We start from the raw sequence: 24,912 nt of genomic DNA, 5'->3' as shown, positions 1-24,912 counted from the left end.
AATCCTCAATTGTTTACGTTCATCTAACGACAATTCAAACAATGCGTGACTTCTTAGAGATATGTTGCGATCTAGTTCAACTATTCGAGATTTAATGGCATCTATACAATTGAGAGTATGACGTTACTGAAAAACAGTCACAAAAAGCTAAACGTAAACACTTAGAAACATTGCAACATGTAGACGTGATTAACAAGTTTCCAGAACATCCCGAAAATTATGTATTTAATCATTTTTCTATTAAATCTATTTATTTTATCGTTCAATCGGTACTGATATGAATAACCAACGGTTAAGCTAATGCCTGTATCCGACTCAAACCATAGTTACATAGTTGGTGTTATTAGTAACATTTGTTTACAAAAAGTAACAGTATTAGAGACTAATTTATCATCCATTCAGTTTTATAAATACGAGAAAACTATTAATAAAGTTGTCATTTATGAAGACAATCAAATATATGATCTACCACATTGTACTTAAATAACATCAAGCGGAAATCATACAACAAGAACTGGAAATCAAAAGATGAACTAAGGTAAAAGAGCGAAAATTATGCTTTTGGTTTTCCGATATTCATAATATATTGTCCTTTATAAATATCTTTCTGAAAGGTAGACAGTGAGTTTTGTTTCAGCACAGAGGCAATAATGAATTTAAATGATGGTGTTGCTTGGTGTGGAGATGATTGAAAATCAAACCACAAGAGAGTTGAAGAGTCAAAAAATCTAAGAACTTCCAAACAAGTTTTGAACAATGAACAAGAGGATGAGATGAGTCAACTATCACACGGTAGTGACTACATTGAAGGAGGATACAATTAATTTATCTTACGTTATGTACAAAACAGATTTTATGACATCAATTCGCGTATTTGTTGTACATACTACGTACCACAGCATTTAAACACAGATCCGCTCCTATAAGTGATTTTAGTTAATATAACTTTATTTCCCGAATAAATGTTTATTCAGTCTGTATTAAACAATACACTTTATAGTTGAAAGCATGAGTCACTAGTGACTTCGGGAAGTATATCCAGGAGCTCTAGTGAGAAGCAGTGAACAGTGGAGTGCAAACCACGTCTGTCGTGAGATAGGAACTCACTGATGACAATTGGTGAATGGTTGCACAGCTTCGTGGATCAGTTGAAGTTAGACATTAACACCGTTGGATGCCAGCTCAGTGGTCTATCGGTTAAGTGCTCTGGCGCAAGACTGGCAGGTCCTGGGTTCGAATCTCGCGAGCGCGGGTTCGTAGATGCGCACTGCTGAGGAGTCCCATAATAGGACGAAACGGCCGTCCAGTGCTTCCAGGTTTTCGATGGTGGTCTGGTTTCAATTGACTCATACTTTCGACTATGAAACATACTAAATCTCCACAAAACCCCTTCTGATAATTAATACACTTTATGTAAGAGACAGTGATTCCATTCGACCGTTTAATTCATAATAAGTGAGTAGGGAATAGAATTAATTGCTTCATGGTCACAAATCAAATGATTTAATCATCAATTCATCGTTTTCACACAAAATAACTGATTGAATGAAATAATCATTAATTTCACAACAACAAGTTGAGATAAGAAAATCCACATCATCTAATTTTGTTAATTAAGTACAAAAATAGTTTTGGAAAGATTTAACTAAGTAAAGTAAAAAACAATAATGATTGTAAGCACAACTAAGCCAATTGATTAAAACAACCAAGGTCATTCAATGTTGAATGAAAAGAAAATATAAATGGAAATATTCGATGAGACTATAATTTATGAATTAACCAATCATATTTAAGATAGGAGGTTTTGAATTTTGGCGCGAAATTTATTTACTCATTGGGTTAAATATCATCATTAGCATTATAGCTGATGTCACTTTGTGATGAAAATACCAAATCTAATTACTAAACCTAACGATCAACTGTAAATCCTAATCCTAATTTCTCACACTAATCTATAAACCTTATTTAACCCTAATAAGTGGGTGGACATTTCCAGGTCATTTTAGACTTCCACAAAGGTTGTCCATAAATTTATAGTCTCACTAGATATTCTTCTGAAAAGTGTATAAACAGTGAAAATATATTTAGCTGGAAAGTCACAGGGATGAATACAACTTAATAAACTATATTTTAATGTATAATAGGAACTTGAATGACTAGAATATAAAACTTATTTGTTCCGACTAGAAAACTATGAAATTATTCTACTAATTATAGATTGACTGAAGTTGAAAATGTGCATAACTGAATTCAAAAAAACAACATGATTGGAATTATTTTATTTTTTTATACACATAAATATTGGTACAAGGAAGCATCAGATATATATGCGCCACACAAATCAAATGAGATTTGTGTGAGAGCTGTGATACTGCTCAGGTGCCCAAACTGAAGCAGGTGGTTTTCTTAAGGGACCATACCCGAAGCCTTTGACCTAAAGGTCTAATCCAAAAGGCAGTGGAGCATCGTGAGGAGATGCATTCCCATGGTAGCCAACAATTGGTTCATACGCCATTTGTTCCCTCAGGATACTGGAGTCAGCCCATGTGCACCATTGGTTTGGAATAAGAGTTTTCCAACTCCCCTAGGTGAACTTTCCGTGTCCACCAACCTGGTAAAAGCGCCGGAAATTCGCTTTTCGTCCTCTCAATTTCGTAAACAACACCCTCGCCACGAGAAGGCAGTGAGTAGGACTTCCCTGGCAGAGGCTATATTACGCATGACCATGTGAGAGTATTTCGAGAAGGAGAGCGGACTCTAGTCACTCTCGGCCATACCAGGGCATTTGGGGGCACATGATTGGAAAGAAATGTTTGAACTACAAGTTTTGAATCTAATCCATGGAAAGCTTTTTCATGATACAAACATGAATAGCCCTTAACTAAGGGAAAAATGAATATCTATTTAACTACTGAGTTCAAATATTCGCCAACTTGTTAACATTGTGCGAAAGTGATTTCTTGTTGTTGATACTCAGGACTAAAGTTGATTAATCTGTTGCCATATGTACATCATTAGTGGTTTGCTTTGATATAGCATTTTGCCACAAGTTATTGAATGTTTGGTATATAGCTATCAGTGGAAACTAGGATAAGCGTTTCGTCTTATTTGGTTATCTGGACTCAGCAGCTTAATGGATTAACGGGTTAATGTTTAAAGAGATAATCGCTGGGTTTCGATTTCAGATGACGAGTCTTAAGTAAGACAAAACGTGAGTCCTAAATTCCACTGCTAGCCACATACTGAATATATAATAACTTGAAATAAAAGGCTATAAATGAGAGAATCGATTTAGAGTGTACATATAACAACTGACTGATTAATTGCGATCCTGGATACCATCAGCGAGAAATTATTAATATGTATTGACCGAATTTCAGTTTTTCTCAATACCATCACCTTAACTCCGTCATTTCCCCCATTAATTTCACCTCGTCGTGATGCGCAATGCGACAACTTAGGTTAATATACATATGCCCCAGGCTCAAAGTTAATTATGACTGACTGTTGACCAAATTTACACTAATTTTATTTCCCCTTATATTAGTCATTGTTTATTCAACGTGAAAACACCCTCAGTCGTATTCCATCACATTGTCCTACTTATTGAGCTACTTAACAAGACTGTTCAATTCACGACTTCATTACTACAGATGTTGACAGCTTGTCTCAATTCATTTAATGAAATTAGCGTTTGAAATTATAATTGATCTATTTAACAAAATTATTATTTCGACATATTATTTTGACCCATTGAATATATATTGATTACGATCACTTAAAATCTTCTTATCAGCAATGATAAATAACTCACTGTCGATTGACCTCGTTTGTCAAAGAGGTGAATATCTCCTGGTCGAATTCCACTTCCCAACCGTAGCTGTCACCTTGACGTGGTGATCAAGCTTGTTTATGGTGCTGACCTAATCGAGTCATATTGATTAGAATACACATACTTCCACGTTTTACTACACCAGACAGTTCAGTTGGAGAGTATGAGATTAGAAATACCAATGTCATAGTTTGAAGGCGAATAATTTATACTGCTGATTGTATTGGGGTGTGACGAAAGCAAGGTAATTCGCCATCAGACAACCGGTATCTGGTATGATAGTGTCTTACCATAACGGAATGTCAGTCAGCTACAACGTAGGATCAGGCAAATATACGCATCGGTCCAAGTTGCCATACCTCATTAGCACAACAAGATGAACACCGAATTCATAGAAGTAGTTACTTCACTGGTGGTAATATATAAAAGAAAGATTGTATATAAGGATATAGTACAGGAAGATATGAAGCAATTTTAATCTCATAGTTTAACGGAAGACAGAGAGTGTATGCACCTACACCATTGTGATCGATCGAATCTGAGCCATTCACCCAGAGTCTCCAACTACTGGTTACGATAGTCACGCGGAACCTAACCAAGTAGTCTGCATCTACCAACATGGCTCAGACGAGAAGTTTGTGACTTCAAGGATTGGTGCCACGTTTTGGTTTGGCCGCCCTGTCTTTCAACCATCTCCAACACTAGTCAGCATAGCGCGTCGTGGGAATCGGTGTTCAGGCATAAGCAACACGTGGCCCGACCATCTCGGTTGAAGGTTCACAACCTCATCAACTGATTTACCATCATTCCCTAATAGCCTGTGTCCAACCTCACTACTACTTACCCGGTGATCTCAGCAGATGGGAGCAATATTTCAAAGACATCTGTGGTCAAATACTAGTAGCTTACGAGTATCTGCATATGTGGTCGATACAGGCATGACCAGGTCTGAACCATAACGGACTGAGGGGTTTAGGAAAGGTCATGTCTAAAAACATCACATCTCACCTAGTTGTCTCGTGATAATTCCTTAAAGATACAGACCTAACACATTGTAACTGTAAATAAATCCCTAAAATCAATAGCTCTGTAAGTGTTCGAAATTGGATGCTGACCACATTAAATGACTCAACTGAATGTTCAAAATTCAAGTCAATTTACTTTTATTTGAACATGATTATGTGATGTTATAATGAACACTAAATATTGAGTGTAATGACCTATACCTTGATAAATGAAAACACACTGATTACTGATATTAAACGACTTAAACTTAAAAAAACATGAATAATCACCTGTAAAGTTGCTGCATATTGATAAGTTTCTGTGATATGAAAATGATTAACCACTTTGGTAGGGACCATTGTGACAAAATATTGAAATGATGTAAAGGCTAAATTTGGAAAAAAACAGTTAAAATACAAAAAGGCTATAATGGATATCTTCGCGTGTTTTTTTTTGTAAACAAAAATACATTTTGAGTGTATGAGTATATGAACGAGTGCGGTGTATATGTTATACTTCTGGCCGCAGTGGATGCCTTGCTAATGTGTGTCTTGATGAGACCGCCAATCAGGGAGCAGCGAATTATCGATTGGAACAGTGACACGAAACCCGTACGAGCAGACTAGAGTGCTAACCGGTCCTGCGATCTGCCTAGCCCAGCCAGTAAGTCCAAAACACCAATAACAGCCTCAGTGGTATGAATCCTTGTATTTCAAACATACTGAGTTTATATACCAAACAGACTGACCAAATCGTACCATAAAATAGAAAATAACATTAGTACAATATTTAGCCGAATGTGGCTGTGAATAGTAATCAATAAACTGATGATAACTCAAGAATCGTATAATAATAGTTCAAAGGTCAAGATAAAGCCAATGATAAGGGGAAACGAATATGATTAGGTCAGTTATAATAGGAAATATACATATTATATTGGCCAATAATTAGTCCTCAAAAGTTACCATTCATAATTCTCTTCGGGATACAACAGTATACGAGAGAGAAACCAAGATAGCATGAATTATCTATATTCAACTTAATAACCGATTAAACCTAGTTAAATCTTTTTAAAGTCAGCAAACAAACACCTTAATTCTTAACCACAAGTTTTTATGAGGAAGTCGTGCTGGCGACTGTACTAGGGGTATTGTAGCAGTAAAGTTTTCCTGACAGATAGAAAGTAACATAAGCACCAGCACTTCGATACAAATGGAAACGAGGTCAGGACCATCAAATGAGTAATCCTGAGGTTGTGAATAGGATCTTTATTAGAAAAAAAATGACAAGAATGATGATTGTGTAAACTTTGATCAACTAAAATAATTGATATACATGTTGCATATGACGATCAATGTAAACAGTCACAATAGCAAATACGCACAGTATGCACATATGCCAATTAGAGACTGACCAGTTGCAGTCCTAAAAACATCAATGGGAAGATTCAAACAAACAATACTGAGTGTATTCAAACTTCACCCCATTGCACAAGCAAGTGGCTATCAAGACTCAGTGGCCGAGTGGATAACAAGATGGAGTGTGAAGCGAAAGTTACTAGGTTCGAGCCCCAAAGTGAACATCAACTCTGAGATGCAGGTACATCCAGCTGACGAGTCCCAAGGAGGACGAAACGCGCGTCTTGGATTCCACTGCTAGCCAATATCCATCTCTGCTTACTAGTCCCAATAGCACATTGAAAATACGCTTAAAATCTACCAGAAAATCATATAATCTCAGTACAGGAAGTGTGTTATATGACATGAATTGAGATTAACTAAAGTAATTAAGTTACATTTACTACTTTTTCCCCCTGAATTTCGAAAAAAAATTATCAAATAAGCTTTGTTTATCAATATCATTGGTTCTATTCTAACTAAATATAAATATATTCAGCTTTGTATTTCAGTTGATCTTATATTGATAAGAAGTGACCAAACCAGTAAGACCAGATCTGATGAATTCAATATAATAATAATAGTTCAGTTTAAAATTTATTTAGATTTGAACAAATTTACTTGTCACTTATTTCATTAGGTTATCGTACTATATTCTGACAATTTCTGTTATGTATTTATTCAATATGAAATTTGTTTTTAGGTTGTATTTATTTTTATTCATTTGAACACATAAATATTGGTACAAGGAAGCACCAGATACATATGCGCCGCACAAATCTCATTTGATTTGTGTGAAAGCTGTGATACTGCTCAGGTGCCCAAACTGAAGCAGGTGGTTTTCTTAGGGGACCACAAACGGAGCCTTTGACCTAAAGGTCTAACCCACAAAGCAGTGGAGCATCGTAAGGAGATGCATTCCCATGGTAGCCGGTGACCAACGATTGATTTATACGCTATTTGTTCCATCAGGATACTGGAGTCAGTCCATGTGCACCATTGGTTTGGAATCAGGGTTTTCCAACTCCCCTAGGTAGACTTTCCGTGTCCACCAGCCCCATTAAAGCGTCGGACATTCGCTTTTCGTCCTCTGAATTTCGTAAACAACAGTAATACCACGAGAAGGCAGTGAATAGGACTTCGCTGACAGAGGCTATATACGCGTGGCCATATGAGAGCATTTCGAGAGGGAGAGCGAACTCTCCCCACTCTCGGCCGTACCAGGGCATTTGGAGGCTGTTGTAGTTAGCTAAATATCATTAAGAATTACTGAAAAGGAAACTTGAGTATAAAGAGTGGAATATTTTTTCCATAAAATATATCCTTTGCAATTGTACATTAGAATTGTTTTAATGATTGAGGAAGAGTTAAAATTTTGAGGGCATAATGTAAGAGATTAACTATGTTTTGTTTATTCAGTACGGTCATTCTCGAAATATTTTTGAATTGTATAGAGAAGGACAGACTATAACACAGGTAAGCGGAGATGGAATTTACAAGTTTCGACTTAAGTGATTTAGTTTAAGTTATAATAAATCCTCTTGTGATAAAAAGGAACTCACCAATATCAGTAACGGATTCAACGGCTTCTAACGGATGTATTTGTCCATTAACTAGATCACCAAAAGAAAAATGATTTATTCGATGACTGAAATTCTGAACTAAAATCAACAAACAAGAGAAAAAGCAAGAGGTGAGAAACGAATCATTTTCAACAAAATAGTTTTTTTAATTACACAATATTTATGGAACAACATATCTTTTGAAAGCGCAAGGAGTTTGTGAAGACCGTTGGAGCTTTATGGTTTGCATCAGAGGCTTACCTTGGCTACACAACTACTGAAAATCATGCGCTCAATAGTGAGTAATTTCGAGAGACAATTCTTAAAGTTCCAGAGACAACCCGTAAAAAGTGAAGTTTAACCATGTCGCGTTGGAGGACTTTTACCTCCAAATACCATTGGATGGTCAAACAATATTGTAAATTGATTTAATTTAGACATTTAAACTATTGGATAGCAAGCCAATGATCTAGAGGTTCAGAACTTGTCGCAGGATTTGAAGGTCTAGAGTCCGATCACTGACAAGGTTGTGCATGGGCGCTAGTTAGAGTTTGAAAGATAATTGTAACCACTGAACAAAAAGGTTGGGTGACATGGCTCATAAGCGATAACATTGGCAAAGATCCAGTTGCTCTTTATCTTTCTCTAGATCTCGAGTTCCAGCATTCCTTTATGCGTACCTTTTCGTTCCATCTTTTTGAACCACATTTTCAAAATAGTATTTTTCATTACCATTGATGCAACAACTGCTTCGATTCCTTTGCTATTCATCTTACAGCGCCTATGTAGTATGAAAATTCGAGCCGACGTACATTTATGTCAGGCTTTACATTGATTATTGTTGATTATGTTGTCTAGAAAGACAATAAAAACCTCACAATTTAAGAATTCAACTTGGAAATTAGAACACTTTCGGAATTCTTCTCCCAAACTGCAAGTGTTTTACATCAATGCGGTATAACATAAGATTGCAACTTTCATAATATGAATTTTGTTATCGGAAGGTATGCCATCACTGAAAGTATCAATTACTGACTGGAACGCTGTATTAAATTCGATCTAACATTCAAATGACTTTAGTTGACCTACTTCAAGGTAATAGGCTGAACAGAGCTTAATAAGTGGACTATTACATGTAATATAAGTTAGCAGACAATAAAAAAATAAAACAAAAAATAATTTGACCTAGGATAAAATAGTATGTGATGGGTATGTCTCTAATCGTTCAGTCTACGAATGGTAAAATCTATTGTTAAGTTGCGTGGTTTTGAATAAAATCTTATTTATCTTCGAAAATGATTTGAGTAACGAACTGATATACCAAACTGAAGAACCACTGAAAACTATAAAGAACTAGGCAGTTGTTTTACCCCGCTTTAATTAGCTCTACCAGTCTATATTCACCGCATCAAACAAAACCAAACTCTAGACTTTCGAGTCTTTCAGCGAGTATAACAATTTACATTAATCAGATTAAATTCAAATATGTGTTTGTCCAAAGACAAATCATTGGTTTTTGGATTCAATAATTTAGAGGTACTGAACTTGCTACACGACTTGAAGCTCCTAGGCTTTGGTCCCATAAGGAATGACACAAAACGGCAGCATTATTACTCATACATGGAGGCAAATACTGAGTGTAATATATGTTAATCAAACACAAACATTCCACTTTTAGTAACTGTACTGATATCTTGAGGAAATCGAAGTCGGTGCAGAATAAAGAGTGGCGTTTTAAAATGTACATCTCCACTGTTATCAAGAAACTGCCCGCAAATGTTCTCGTACGGCCGAGGGTGGAGAGAGTTCACTCTCCCTCTCTAAATGCTCTCACATGGCCAAGCGTATACAGCCACATCCACAGAAGTCCTACTCACTGCCTTCTCGCGGGATTACTGTTGTTTACGAATTTCAGAGGACGAAAAGCGAATGTTCAGCGCTTTAACCGGGTTGGTAGACATGGAAGACTCACCTAGGGCAGTTGGAAACCCTGATTTCAAACCAATGGTGCATATGGGCTTCAGGATCCTGAAGGAACAAATAGCATATGAACCTATTGTTGATCACCGAATACCATGAATCTACATCTCCTGACGTTGCTTCACTGTCTTGTGGATCAGACGTTTAGATCGAAGGCTCCAGGTATAATCCTCTAAGAAAACCACCTGCTTAGGTTTGGGCACCCGGACAGTATCCCAGTCCTCACACAAATCGAATGATTTATTTGGTGAATATCTATTCGGTGCCCCTTTTTACCAATATTTATGTGTTCAAATGAATAAATAAATATCAAGAAACTTGTGTGACCACTACAAAAAACGACTCTCCAGAATCTGACCTGAATTAAATATAATGGACATTAATGAGCTTAAAAGAATAAAGAAGCACTCATTCTGAGTCCCCTGATTTTTAATAGTAACGGAACTGAACATGGAAATAGGGACCATTGATGAAAACATCTCCATCATTTGCTTATAACAACGGGACAGTCTTGTTTACAGAAAGGTATTTTAAGTGCTTGGAAACCTTAAAATCTTGAAGATTAAACAAGTGACCTATTTAGAAAGCACATACTCTTTGTGGGATCCACACATTTCATGTAAAAGCTAGTTATAATATCTGGCTGGCGTGATCTGAGTAGGGAGGAGGTGTTCAAACATATGACTAACGATTGAAAACTTCTTGTTTTAACAATTTGATATTCTGTAATGGTACATAAAAAAAATGCCTTTTAAAAAGCTCTTCGTAACATCCCTTTGCAATTTAAAAGACTCACGCGATTGGCCTGAAAACGGTACAACGTGTAGATGAAGATTACCGAACCCGTTCAGAGGCCTATAAACGAAGCATGAAGGAAAAGGAAAGAGGAGAAAACAAAATAAAATAAGTGGTAATTCAAAGACCAATACAAGTAGGAAAACCCTTTGGTCAATCACATATAAAAAACGCCACACTATATAGTTTAGATCAACAGTCAGTGACTTCTAAAGATAATGTCACATCTTGACTTGGTCTTTGCAAGGCTCTTTCTAACCTGTTCCTACATCATTCAGCATTCTATGTAGAGGTAAGAGGGGTCTTGATATACACACAAGGTTAAAGTGTGTGTAAATAAATTTATTTCCCATTTTCTTTAGAATATATATCACAACATTTCTTTATTATTTTCTACTCCACATATATACCATATATTTATTTTAAAATTTTCAATTCTAGATGAAAGGAAGTTTCAAGATTATTTCAATTTTGTCAGTCAGCTACAACGTAGGATCAGGCACATATACGCATCGGTCCAAGTTGCCATACCTCATTAGCACAACAAGATGAATACCGGATTCATAGAAGTAATTAATTTAGTGGTGGTAGTATATAAAGAAAGGTTGTATATAAGGATATAGTATAGGAAGGAAGAAAGTTATGAAGCAGTTTTAATCTCAAGGTTTAAGGGAAGATAAAGAGTGTATACACCTACGCCATTGTGATCGATTCTGAGCCATGTCACACAGAGTCTCTAACCATTGGTTACGATAGTCACGCGGACCCCAACCAGGTAATCTGCATCTACCGACATGGTTTAGACTAGAAGTTAGTGACTTCAAGCACTGATGCCATGTTTTGGTTTGGCCGCCCCTAACTCTCTTCCAACCATCCCCTACACTAGTCAGCATTGCGCGCCGTGGTAATCGGTGTTCAGGCATAAGTAACACGTGGCCCAACCATCTCAGTCGATGAAGATTCATCACCTCATCAACTGATTTACCATCATTCCCTAATACCCTGCGTCTAACCTCACTATTACTTACCCGGTGATTCCAGCAGATGCGAGGAATATTTCTAAGACAACTGTGGTCAAATACTAGTGACCTGCGAGTATCTTCTACTCTTAATGGCCACGTTGGGCACCCGCAAAGTAGGAGAGAACGAACTGTCGCGCAGTATACTCGTTCCTTAACTAATGGACGGATATCTCGCCTTCGCCATAGGTGACGTGGGTTTTTGAAAGTCAAACGAGCCTCCTGAATCCGTGCTGAGATTTCGTCAGACACCAACCCATTAGGGCTGATGAGACTTCCAAGATAAGTGAAGTTGTCGATGCGTTCGACTACTTCGCTCCCTATCCTTAGTTCAGGTGTTGACATAGGCCAGTCCTGGAGTAACAATTTACATTTGGATAGGGAGAAACGCATCCCAAACATCCTGGCATTATTACTCAGTTCTAACAGAAGACTCTGCATTTTGCCAGCGTCTTCACCAAACAGGACTATGTCATCTGCGTATTCTAAGTCGATAAGTGAACCTCCTGGTAGAAGATCAATTCCTGAAAATTCAGTCGACGAGAGTGTTATTTCCAGTAACAGGTCTATGGTGAAGTTAAACAAAAATGGGGATAGTGGACAGCCTTGACGGACACCACTTAAGGTTGTAAAATCATATGACAGTTCGCCATAAGCTCTCACTCGACTGGTAGTGTTCGAGTAAAGAGCCTTCACAAGGTTTATGTACTTCTCAGGTACACCTTTTAATGACAGACACTGCCACAGAACCTCTCGGTCTACACAGTCAAACGCTGCTTTCAAGTCAAGAAAAACTATCATTGTTGGACGCCGATAAGCATGTCTGTGCTCTAAAACTTGACGAATGGTGAATATGTGGTCGATACAGCCACGACTAGGTCTGAAGCTAGTCTGATTTTCTCGTGTTTGCAGTTCACGAGTCTTAGTTAGGCGCCCGATAATTATTGAGGCTAGTATTTTAGATGCTATGTTAGTCAAACTAATCCCTCTATGGTTATCACAGGATGATTTTGGCCCCTTCTTATATATTGGGACAATCAGAGATTGTGACCAGTCAGATGGGATTACGTCCGTCTCCTAGATTTTAGCCAGAATATTAGTCAACCTAATCGCTAAAATTGGACCACCATATTTAAAGACCTCTGGAGCCAATCCATCTGGACCAGCTGTTCTTCCTCGTTTCAGATTACTTATAGCCTTTTGAACTTCAAGTAGGGTCGGGGGGCCTACTTCAACGTTCCATTTAGGTTTTCTGGGAATAGTGGGTAGTTGTGCAGTAGCTGAAGGACAGCTAAACTGCTCCTTAAAGTGTTCCGCCCATCGTTCTAAACGTTTGGGTTGAGAGCAGATAAGGGTTCCATCTTTTTCCGAGATTGTCTCACTTACACTTGACTTCTTAATTCCGGTTTCTTTTATTAGTCTGAATAGTTGCCTGGTGTTGCCTACAGCCGCTGCCTTTTCCATCTCTTTTGCTTTCGTTGCCCACCACTGCTCATGATCGTTCCTTAGACTTTTAGTTAACCTAGATCTAATTTGTTTACGCTCTTCGTCGTGTTCAGAGCCTGATGGGATGAGTTTACGCGAATCCATCAGTGAAATAGACTTAGAAGAAATCCACTGTTTTTTTGGAGCCCTATGGTTTAAATAACTAATAGATGTTACTGCTGTTTCCACAGCTGTTCGTATGTCTTTCCAAGCAGCATCTGGGTCAGTCTCGTTTACAGAACTGCCTAGATGTGAACTCAGTTGTTTCTGGAATTCGCATTTGGCTTTCTCGTCCTCCAATTCAATCCTAATGGGTCTTCTAAGTGTACTTTTCCTGCGTCCATTGAGGCGCAGACAAATGCGTGCTCGTATTAAAGCGTGATCAGAGTCTAAACAAGTATTCCAATACGAGCGACAATCTTCTATTGAGCCTCTCCAACGATGACTGATGATAATATGGTCTATTTGAGTCCATCGTTGGTTTGGTGCAGGTGGTCGCTATGTTAGACGATGTCTTCAATTTTGTAGGATATTCAACACGAATTGGTCGTAGTTGAGGATAATTAAAAGCTAGGAATAAAAAAGTTGTTTCATCCTACAACGTAAAAAACCTCACCATCCAGAATAAGTCTTCAGATCACTAGTGACTTACTTAGAGACGAGCCAATGAAGAGTTGGTGGGAAGTCATGACCAGTGGAGTTCAAAAATCTCTGGAATAAAATAGTCGTCACCAATGCTATTAGATGACTGTCGGGGTATGTTTCCCATCGGTTGAAGTTGTAAATGAGTACCGTCCGACCACAAACAAGACGGCTTTATGATTAACCGTCTGCCGCGAGACCTAAAGGTACTTGGTTCGGTCCCTGATGAGCTAAAGGGTGTGAGATGCTGAAGCTTCCTATTTGTATTCTTTTTTACTGGCGTTTTTGCAAAGTACATATTTGTGTCCGCTTTGTATTTTAACTCGTTCAAAGTGAAAGGACTTTTAAAGACTATATTAACTTTTTGGGATATTCTTTGTGATTATCTGTCTCCCTACAATTTATTCAGTATAATTAAGCGATCAACTACAGATTTATGCACTCAGATTAGAGTCATAATATTTATATGGAGACATGGGGTACTACCTGGTTATTCAAGAGAGGTAGACAGAGTTGGGTCGGCCAGTTAACAGTAAAGGAGGACTTGAGACAGGCCATAACGGTCTAAAGTTAGAGGTAAAATTGACAAGAGTAATACTGTCAACCTGGGTGGGAGTAAGGAGTATAGTTTAAAGGAAAGTGTATGCAATTACCAAATGATGGATGCAACAAAATAATAAGGCTAAAAATTTACACAAAAATAACAAACGAATGGATTTGAGATTCAGAGTAATGTTGTTTGAGGACTCCAGATACGTAACAGAATGTCGCACGAACCGCAGCAAGAAAGCCTACACTTCAAGACACGGTGGATTGCAAGATTCAATGATTATATTAATTATTCAGTTAGGTGGTTTGTGGAAGTCAGTTAACTGATGCCAGCTAGAGAACTATTATTGGAAACTAACTATCAATGGACAGTTGCTTTGCCTTAACAACGAACCCCACATTAACCGTCGTTGTCATCGTTGGGGCGTTCTTTGGATCCAATAATTGGAAGTCTGACATTCCAAACAATCCATTCAAACTACCTACTAATATATTAAACTGTTCCGATAAATTCAATAAATTTTTATGGAAGATGAGTACAAGTACGTGCTTCCTCTGATTCTGACGAAGTACATGCGTAAGGATGCCTAATACCACAACTGTTTCATAATATAATTTAACATGTCGCACTAGTAAATTTGGTGGTGCTTCTCAATGAAGTGAAAATTAACCGATTCAGATTATGTCCAAAAACTTCTAACAAAACAATGTGCCAAGACGATGAAACAAACGATATATCCAGTATCATATAAGTGGACCCAATGATATATTTTTAGCACAAGGAAAAAAGGACAGACATGAGACAAAGTTAGGTTTCTGAATAAAGGTGATAAAATTTATTACATTTCCTTTGTTAAACATATGCTTTCAAACCCTTTAACATATGGAACAATTAGTGAAGAGTCAAATGGGAACCCACGGATTTTCCGACCGAACAAATCACTATTGCTACATCTGAATATAGGTCATACAAACAACTTAAGTGGGTTGTTAAAAAATAGCTACCTTGTGAAGATTATAAAAATTGCAGATCTGAGAATTTGAGATATTTTTAAATAACTCATATGACCGAATATTTTAGTGTACAATGATTGAAATGTCAGTATACACGACGCAAATGAAAACAACAGTGTCTTAAAGTATCAAAGAAATAATTACTTACTTCCCAAATAGTATATGTATGTTTCCTCCAACCTTTTTAACGAACAAAGTACCAACGATCCGACAAGCATCAGAATTTCGGTCATCGGAAACCTTTTCATCAGCCACAGGGACTTCAAAGATTGTGAAAACATTTGTCCCAGAGGTATATTTCCACAACCAATGCTGTATAGTATGGTGTTTTGCACGGAGGGTTTCAGCAATATATTGTCGATACTGTTGAAATACAAAAAACCATCACAGAATAACGACCAGAGACTGGGAACATCGAGCATGTTGGAAAAGTTTACACGAGTAAAACCTAGACCTTTTTAACGTTGGAAAGCAATTGAGTAAAGAACAATAGCGTGATGGAAGAAGTCTAATGTTATCTTCGACTTTCAGCTCAAGTTCCTGACGATTTCTGTGAAGCACTACTTTAAAAAAACTTTGACGTTGGCTTGGCGGAAATTATACAGTTTTTATTTAAAATCAAAAATATAATTTTTCTAGGAATTCATTTTCTAGCAACGTTGACGATGAATATGAGAATTACTGAAAACTACCAGAAGGACAATGAGATTAGTTTGGTGAAAAACTGTGTAATATGCTTTTAAAACCGATCTATTTAAATAAGCCGTATAAAGGATTTTCTGACGCACGTACGAAGGTAATATAATGTTTACCATATCGATAGGTGAGCTAGGAATTCGTTTCTTTAGATAATAATCTGAGGAAATCCTCCTTATGCACACTCCGGTCTGGCAACATTAATACTAACAGCAATATGAAGGAAGAATTATGGAACTCAAAAAAAGAAAACTATGAGAATTACAATTCAGAGTACATACTTTGAATGCGGCTCGGGCCGATGGGGTAAGTTCGAAAGATGTTGGTAAGTACTGAATATTCTCTTCATCAGACAAAGAAGACCCAGAAGTATCCACAACATCCATTGAAACAGCTACGATGTCATATAGATGTGAGAAACTTACCGTGACATGGTGAGGCAACAACAATGTCAATATTGACCTTCACTTTTCTAAAGCACGATCTGGAAAAGAAAACTCTTACCCAGTAGTGGATTTATCTAATTCGTAAGAATAATTAACGGGTGGATCAAGATAACTTCGAAATTCCATTATAAGCAACCAAGATATGCAACCAAATGTTAGAATAGTAACTGAAGACTTGAGATTTTTAACCGCAGATACTTACCTAGGCCACCACTCCATGTCGATTTTTTGCATTCTCGTGGAAGTTTTGGGAAGACATCTAACTCATTTACTATTTGTGAGACACTAGGTCTCGAACCTTGGTTGGAGGTATTCACATTCCTTTTCCTGACCTCCATAAATTCAAGATTTCTTATGTCTCAACCAAGGTGAGAAGACCCACGAAAGGACAGTTAAACAAGGTTAAGCTCTCAATTAGTTGGTAGTGGTTTTATAAAACTATCTATATCATAGATGTGTTCCGAAACATTCTGAAGAAAATCATTTGTTAAGAATTCAGTAGTGAGGACAGAAGACCATAGTGTCCATAATTATTGAAATAACTTATATTAGTTTTTCACGGAACAAATTTATGAGATAATTGTACCAACTGGTGTTTAATTTAAACGTGTTTGCATGCTTACTATGAATTACAAGTATAATATGTTCTGCTAAAATAATCCCACCCAATCTCCCGATTTTAGGGGAATATTGAATCATTTTTGGAGAAATCCTGGTGCAAAAATGATAGCAACACTTCGGGCAACGTGAAAAAGCCCAAATATCTCACGAGATTTAGGGTAAAATACTAAACACCAAATGAAATTGTATAAAACCGAAAAACTATCAGAATTTCACCAAAATAGGGAAATTCGTCACCTCGCTTGCTGGTAATATTTCGAGAATTCTTAGCTAGAAAATCCATTCGAACACTTTTTACTATCATACCGGTGTCACGATGGAGCCTGTGATTGAACTAATAGATATTCATTCAAGTTACGAAGCTTTCCAGAATCATTTGGAAAGTTTTGAAATCTGGGGTATGACCAGGAAAGGTGTTGACGATGATAAAATCATGGCTAATTTCTTCATGCCAATCGGATACGATACCTACAACTCACCAAACAATCTGGCATTTTCAGATATGTCTATTTCACCTGCCTACACAACTCTCGAAGAACTGATACCAAATCATGTAAATTTCGGATGTCATGAAAGAGCAATATTTCATAACACGGTTCGTCAGAACAACCAGAATGTTACAGAATTCATCCTCGGATTACAGAAACAAGCCGTCAAGTGCAATCTTCGTGAACGACTGCATGTCCAGATGTGTGACCGATTAGTTGTGGGAATTAACACTACCAAATGTGAAAACAGACCTCATACAAATGCTGAAGTGTTCCTTACAACATGTTCGAAGTGCAGTGCACAAAATTGACTTCTAGGATGTCGAGAATTCTGCTACACCACTTAGCTATCCCAACCTGATGCTTACTCAAGGTCATGTGAGTAGGTGTTGAATTAATGATAATCCTCACTCTCCTGGAAACATGGATGAAAATTCATTGACGAGTTACGAAGCGGGTTACAGAGGTGAACACAGGTTCAGTAAATATTTATCTTGAGATAAATTCCACTCACGTAACTCATGTGTCTTCCGTCATGCTAAATGATTTAGGTGTGATAAAATGAGACACATCTAGTCGGTTTGTCAAACTACTGCAAGCAATACTAAACTTTGTAATTCGGATCCTATAAATCTGAATGATTTCAAAAGTTGTGTATTATCCTTATTTGCAACACAATAATTCCCTTCATATTTAGAAGCGACTTCCTAAAAACCGACGAGGTTTATCCCAATGGCGGGAGATTGGTTAGAACGAGGTGAACACAACCGGGCGCATAACTTTTTGAATTCGGAATAAGCGCGCAATCAAGTGCAAAGTAGTCATCATTTTATGCATGTACCACAACCACCACAGCTTAAATAGGAATCCAGATTCTCGTTATCCGTTGCACGTCTCCTTAGGTTCATCATGTTTCTGTCCATCTGTGTATTGTGAATGTACTCTTTATAACCTATAATGTAATAATTAGCATAGAAGTTAAAAACGGAGGTCGGAACAGACTCACCGGGGTCCTTGTACTTATTCGGTTGTTGTGTCTGGCGTGCACATGACCTTTTCGTTTAGTCGCAATTAATGCTAAACTTCGTATTTCGGATCCTATTAATCTGAAAAATTTCAATAGTTGTATATTATCCCTATTTACGTCTCATAATACTTCACATCATATTCATTAACAATGACATTTGTGCAGTGGTGCTTTTCACGATTTTATTGTTCACACTGGTAACTTCAAATCCACCATTTCAGTTGAAAAGTTGAGGTAATTAAATCACGATACTGTAATTAAATTTACCAGAATTTTTATTTCGAGTACTACTGGTCATTAACTTCCTGTTTTTGGATGTTGTAATTTGCTGATCGGAGATGACAAATCTCCAATCATAAATTGTGGATTCCTTGTCGCGGATTACGGGGCATCTATCGTGGGTCTGGTAAGCATAGTTTTGCTTCAAGGACATCCCCTCTAACTGATGACTGAAGAAGGTCTTAATGAAATTCTTGATAAGTTGCTGACTATGGGATTGGAGGGCGAAGAATTACACACGACTTCAAAGATTTCTCATTCTATTGCTCAAGCAAGAAAAGTCAAGGCCTTGAAAATAAACATCAGTTCTATCATTGTTGCAAAATTTAATGATTCGGAGATGACAGGAGATAAAGTCTTCCAGTGCAGAATTGTAAGACTGTACGCGTATTAACAATGATAAAGTCTTTCAGTGTAGAGTTTTTCGATCGGATGGCGAATAAAAAACAATAAAACCTCTTCAACGGGAAAATTTTCGTCCAAATAAGAGAAGTTTGCAGTGAGTCGATGTTGCACAGTATCGAGAAACTGATTCCCCACAATCTACAAAAGGTCTACTAAAAGAGGTTGACAAATCTATGGTTTATGTGCGCGAAAGACATAACAACCGAATAAGTACAAGGACCCCGGTGAGTCTGTTCCGATTTCCCTTTTTAATCTCTATACTAATGATTACATTATAGGTTATAAAGAGTACATTCACAATACACAGATGGACAGAAACATGATGAACCTAAGGAGACGTGCAACGGATAACGAGAATCTGGATTCCTATTTAAGCTGCGGCGTTTGTTGGATTTGTATCAATTTTGTTGTGACATAAATTTCTCAGGGAGTTAATACTTTATCATGTGCAGTTATCTATCTTTATTACAGAGAGAGGTATAAATCCCGAAAAAATGAGGCAAAATGATTAGAAAACTATAAGTCTTACACTTGAATTGCAGAATCAGACCGTAAAGTGGAATACTAGAGCGCAACAGGAAGCTGAACTTCGTGGTCGGTTGATTGATGACATATAAATCCCGAATTTAGAAAATGAATTGATTGAGAAACACAAAAGTTCAACGCAAGAAATAAAAACAGCATGTAGGAGACGTCATAAGTTTAGAAAATCATCCGTTGGAGTGGACTCCATGACTAATATCGTCTGAGGCCTGGGAGAGAATTAACACAGACCGTTGTGGTTTACTTCTTGGCAAGTGCTATGCACTTGTAGTCATTGATTCTTCTTCTGAGTGGCTTGAAGTTTTTCTCTCGACTTCACCAAATTCTAGCTTCCTAGTTCAAGCACTTAGGAAACCTTGCGTTGGGAGAAGATTCCCATGACATTAGTGACAGGTGATGGCTCGCATTTTTCTGCAGACGCATTCACCACTTGGTTGAACGGTATAGAGTATAGACATCTGTTCACTGCATCCAGGCACCCCTGTTCTAATGGTCAGCAGAAAATTTTCTCAGGACATTAAAATCTGCTATTGACTCCATTGTCGATTCAATATTTGATGACCTGATGTGGGAAGTAGATACATTTCTACTGCAATATACAAGTTCTAAGAACTCTATAATGAAAGAGACCCCATCAAGGCTAAAAAAAGGAAGAATTCTTCTCTCGAATGTGAGATTTTTAGAGTCCACAGAAGTTACATATTATTGTGGGAATGATCTTTCAGTGGTCCTGGGGTTTATGGTGGAGAATGTTGGAGAATCTTTGGTTCTGATTCCTGATATTAATGACTTAAGTACAAACAGACGATTTATCTTTCAAACACAAACCCAGGATCTAGGTGAGTTTGTTACGACTTCTGTTGTTAATTATAATAATAATGAGCTTATCCTATATTACACAGAGTCTGTATCCAACACATAGTCTGACAGACATACAATGGACCTAAGTAGAAGACGTTCAATTGATCACTGAAACTTAGATTCTGATATGAGCTGTGGTGGTTGTGATGTTTGTATGAACTAATGATTGTTTTTTCCTTGATTTCCGGTTGGTTTGTAGTGTCATTGAACCGTAACCACATGACCTTTGAAGCCGAGCATTTAATTACGGAGAAGACTCATATTCAACAATTGAAACGAAGAGATGGTCAACAATGATGAACTCATGAATAAATTGAATTCAACCAATAAGATGACATGGCTCAGCCTCGCAAATGTGGTCATTCTGTATAACGTGTCTTTATTCATATTAAACATATTATCCTATATTCAGTCTAAATGTGTTCCCCAGAAGTACTGAGTATCAAATTGTTACGACACAACGAGTCAGTGTAGACATTGATGTGACTTTCACGTAAGATCTTCTAGATTAGACAGTCATATCATGACACATCTAAAATTTAAGGATTAGGTATATTATTAAAAAAGTACTAATAACGCAGTAGACCATAATTCTACAGATTCCGAAATCTAAATACACTACGTCTGTTTGTACTGACCTAGTTCTATTTAGCTTAGATTGAATTCTTTCAGGAATCGCTAGCTAAAGCTACAATTCGAATACTTCTAATTGTCATACCTGACTTACACCAGTAAGCCTAGGGATCCAAGTGGCTACATAATATCTAAAGCTTCAAGAAGATACAGTTTGGGAATGTCTTCTACTAACATCCTCCTTCCTGTCCCCAACTCTACCTGTCTTTATTATCTATCCTTAATAGGTGTCACTCTCCGTACTGGACCTAGTGGCCATTTGTTTTCTCCAAGTAATCAGAACATACTGTCACGAAGTCACTCTCTTTTATTTTTCCTGCTAGTCGAGACCATTTGTATTTGGGTTGCAACAATAAAACATATTCCTTATATCACGTTTTCCAGGATACTTGTGCCAAATAGTTCTCTTGCTTTCATCTTTGAGAATACTTGTCATTAGATAGAGTACTACTGAGTCCTCTTTCGTTCTGCCTCAACAGTAACAGCTTGTCTGATGTTATTGCATCGATATCACTTGTGTAACTTCTACTTTTGCAATAAATTTAGTTTCTTATAATCCTTTTGACGGTTATCCAACCTCCCAACAGCCGAATTCTTTCTGGAACTGTTGTTATCACCTGTATATCAATAACATCTCTTATTCTGTGATAATACCCGAAAACAAAATCCATAATCGCATGCTCGTACGACAACGTAATAGGATGTTTTCTTGATTCAGGCCAAAATCTGTTTCGAAGATGACCACCAGTACATCCTAATCCATCTAACACGGAAAGATTCAACGTCCGTAACGGAGAGTTCACCTCCCTCTTGACATTGATCTCAGGCGGTAAAAGCGTTTTTAAATCCTTCTCAAATGTTATAATCAGAGCAATTAGAATCAGGTCTAATAAAGTCCAATGTAACACCGCAAACCTGAGCGATCCCTTCTGTAATGACACTTCACTTAATTCCCTACACACTTCAATACTTTCCAGGACAAGGTATTCATGAGTTCATATTGATGCGAGAGTCACCGACATGAACAATTTCAATGTCAACCATTTTACAAAATACTCTATCATCCATATAAGCTCACACAAGGTAGCATAAACATAGATATGTATTCTCAATTAAAATATCAAGCTATTATTGCCTTTGTTCACCGAGAACTCTCCCAACTTCTTCTGCAGAATCATCTTGTCAAGATACATCCTTAGGTTCCCATTAATAGGACTATATATTCTTGTTATCTTCAACCTTGAGATTACTAATAACATTAGCAGCATTACCAAGAACATTGAACTAACAATAATATAGCCAGCAGTTTGCACATACCTTTCAGTGCGTCCAGCTATACCATGGCAAATCATAAGCTTATATCTTAAATCAAAGCCTTTACCATTTGTCGAAGTATCGCTTTCCGAATAATCACAGAATATCGTGGTTTCTTTAAGTGATGCACCATTATCTTCATTTTGATTCCAAGTCATTACATCGCCATACTCGTCTAATTCTTTAAAAAAATGAGTAACCATAATACACGTCTTCATGCAAATCTGTGAATTTATACGCAAGTAAACATTTGAGTCCACAGAAGAACATAGAGCCCCCCTACCCATAATCTTTAGCCACGATTTAGATCGTATGAATAGTATTGCCACGTAAACACAATATAAACATTAAGTCTCCCATAAATATAAATGAATTGTCAATCAGTTTTCCGTAAGACTCATTACGAGACCCATTAAAACACTAACATCATGTTGTCAATTAGTAACCAAACTTTCCAAACAATTTTTTTCATTTAGTTCCAGTGTTGCGGAAACCATTAATTCAAGTGGACTATGTTTATCAATATGGTCTGCATCCGCAAAGTCGTGACTATACTTTTTTCTATAACCCGTGAAATATCATGAGTAGAACATTGACACCAATAAGCTGGATATAAGAACCTATATGATACCTTAGGTCCTAAAATCATCCAACCGAGATTCATACTCACACTAAACGGATGTCTTCTGTCTCCTAGATGTCGTTTTAAGCCCAATAAAGAATCCCACTAAATTATTTCACAACCTCGATAGGGTTATATCCTCCAAATGCTTCCACCGTTCCAGCTGTTATTTGGTTAGACGTTCTGCACAATCGATTGGAAACCTCTTAGTCGTATAAGCTTTATTGTTCTTTACAGAGCCCTGCTCATCCAAAGAAAACATCCCTAAATTCATTTATAGACATTTGTAGGTAATAGTAGTACCATTCACAGTCGTTATGTTTATCGAAGCTATCTTACCTTTGAAACCCTAACTGATTAACTAACTCTTCGCATTCGAGGGAAGTATCAGAGCCACTATCTAGGAGGGTAAAAGTTTTCAAGCCTCCATTGGGACTGTACAGATTGAACTGAATGATACCCAGGCGAAATTTCGATGAGTACCAATCCTTAGCTAGGTTCATTACATAGTTATCAGTACCATCAATATGTAAGAATAAATTATGCCGAACCTTGCGATTGAAGTCCGGGTTGCATGACTTGACCACTTGACCGTTTCTCATAGATAGCATAAACTAAATCTTCTCACTTGCTGTCTTTTTTCTCTTACATTCACTTTTGATAACTCCGTACAATCCGTCACTTTGTGATCACCTAAGCAAAAATCGCAAAATACAACATTGACTGAGTTGCTTGGGTCTTGCTTAACCACATAAAAGCGTGATCTCTTATCAACTTGGCCATCATAATTCCTTTTACTGAACTTTGAATTACACTGTATTAGTCTTCCATAACCTGTCAAAGCAATCCTGGCTCTTTCCTCCACATAGACCACAGATTCTCCAAAACTCGGCTCCTTTCCGGCCATCACAATCTTGTCGGCGTTTTTCACATATTTATTCTATAATTCTATTGGTAGACATGACATTATTATCTCCAAACTAGCCATAGGATTCGTATCCGACATAAACCCTACTTCCTTCAATGTTATGCTTACATTACGTAGCTTATTCTCGAAGTCAGTTAAGCTATCGGCCGACCCTTCAACATATTTATATTTGAGTAACTCGGTAATTAGTTCGCGAGTAACAAGATGTTCTTTACCAAATAGGTGATAATAATAATATATATTCTGAAAATAATATTTACAGAATTCACACTAGTTTACAGGCATGATCAGATTGATATAAAAAGCAACATTTAATGTAGAGAACAAACATGAAATATAAGATAGTTTTATGTTTGCTGGTTTAGTAATTGATAAGTGGTTTATATATGGCATATATCACGGCAAGCCAATGCAACACCAGGAAACTTTTAATTTTTTCTTAAGTAGATAGCCTGATGATTGATGAACGTTGTTCTGTAAGGTTATTTCCAGTGCCAGAGCGAGTTATTGACAATTATCTACAACTAGAGAAAGTAAGATTAAAGCAGAGAGCACGGAACAACAAAGCTATGATTGTCAAAATATGTCGGTCAGGTTACCGCTGTTCATGTTAGATATTATTCAAACGTGTTAGAGTTTCTAGTGACAGTGTTAATGTAAAGTGACAGCAAGTAAGTGGTTAAGCATTTAAAGTTCCGATAATCTCACTTGTGGAGTAAGATACACTTACAGGCGCTAGAGCATTTAATGCATTTTCAGAGGAGCAAAA

At 37.2% G+C, this 24,912-nt stretch overlaps 1 protein-coding gene across 1 annotated transcript in view; it reads right to left on the bottom strand.

Annotated features, from left to right (window-relative positions):
• Smp_164200 (putative ptx1 protein) overlaps nucleotides 1–22,751 on the bottom strand; it is a gene marked incomplete at its 5' end in the record, with an annotated part of 25,751 nt that extends 3,000 nt beyond the window's left edge. Inside the window, 9 exons of the mRNA XM_018794566.1 lie at nucleotides 5,128–5,225; nucleotides 7,797–7,895; nucleotides 10,573–10,631; nucleotides 15,429–15,643; nucleotides 16,258–16,370; nucleotides 16,402–16,448; nucleotides 16,481–16,589; nucleotides 16,625–16,749; nucleotides 22,597–22,751. Coding sequence (XP_018648966.1) covers nucleotides 5,128–5,225; nucleotides 7,797–7,895; nucleotides 10,573–10,631; nucleotides 15,429–15,643; nucleotides 16,258–16,370; nucleotides 16,402–16,448; nucleotides 16,481–16,589; nucleotides 16,625–16,749; nucleotides 22,597–22,751 — 1,020 coding nt within the window. The remainder of the gene's footprint in view (nucleotides 1–5,127; nucleotides 5,226–7,796; nucleotides 7,896–10,572; nucleotides 10,632–15,428; nucleotides 15,644–16,257; nucleotides 16,371–16,401; nucleotides 16,449–16,480; nucleotides 16,590–16,624; nucleotides 16,750–22,596) is intronic.
• Between the last annotated feature and the right edge of the window lie 2,161 nt (nucleotides 22,752–24,912).

Source organism: Schistosoma mansoni, chromosome 1, assembly GCF_000237925.1.
Source record: "Schistosoma mansoni strain Puerto Rico chromosome 1, complete genome".
In the NCBI taxonomy this organism is placed as follows: Eukaryota; Metazoa; Platyhelminthes; class Trematoda; order Strigeidida; family Schistosomatidae; genus Schistosoma; species Schistosoma mansoni.
This window is presented reverse-complemented; position numbering and strand designations above follow the sequence as displayed.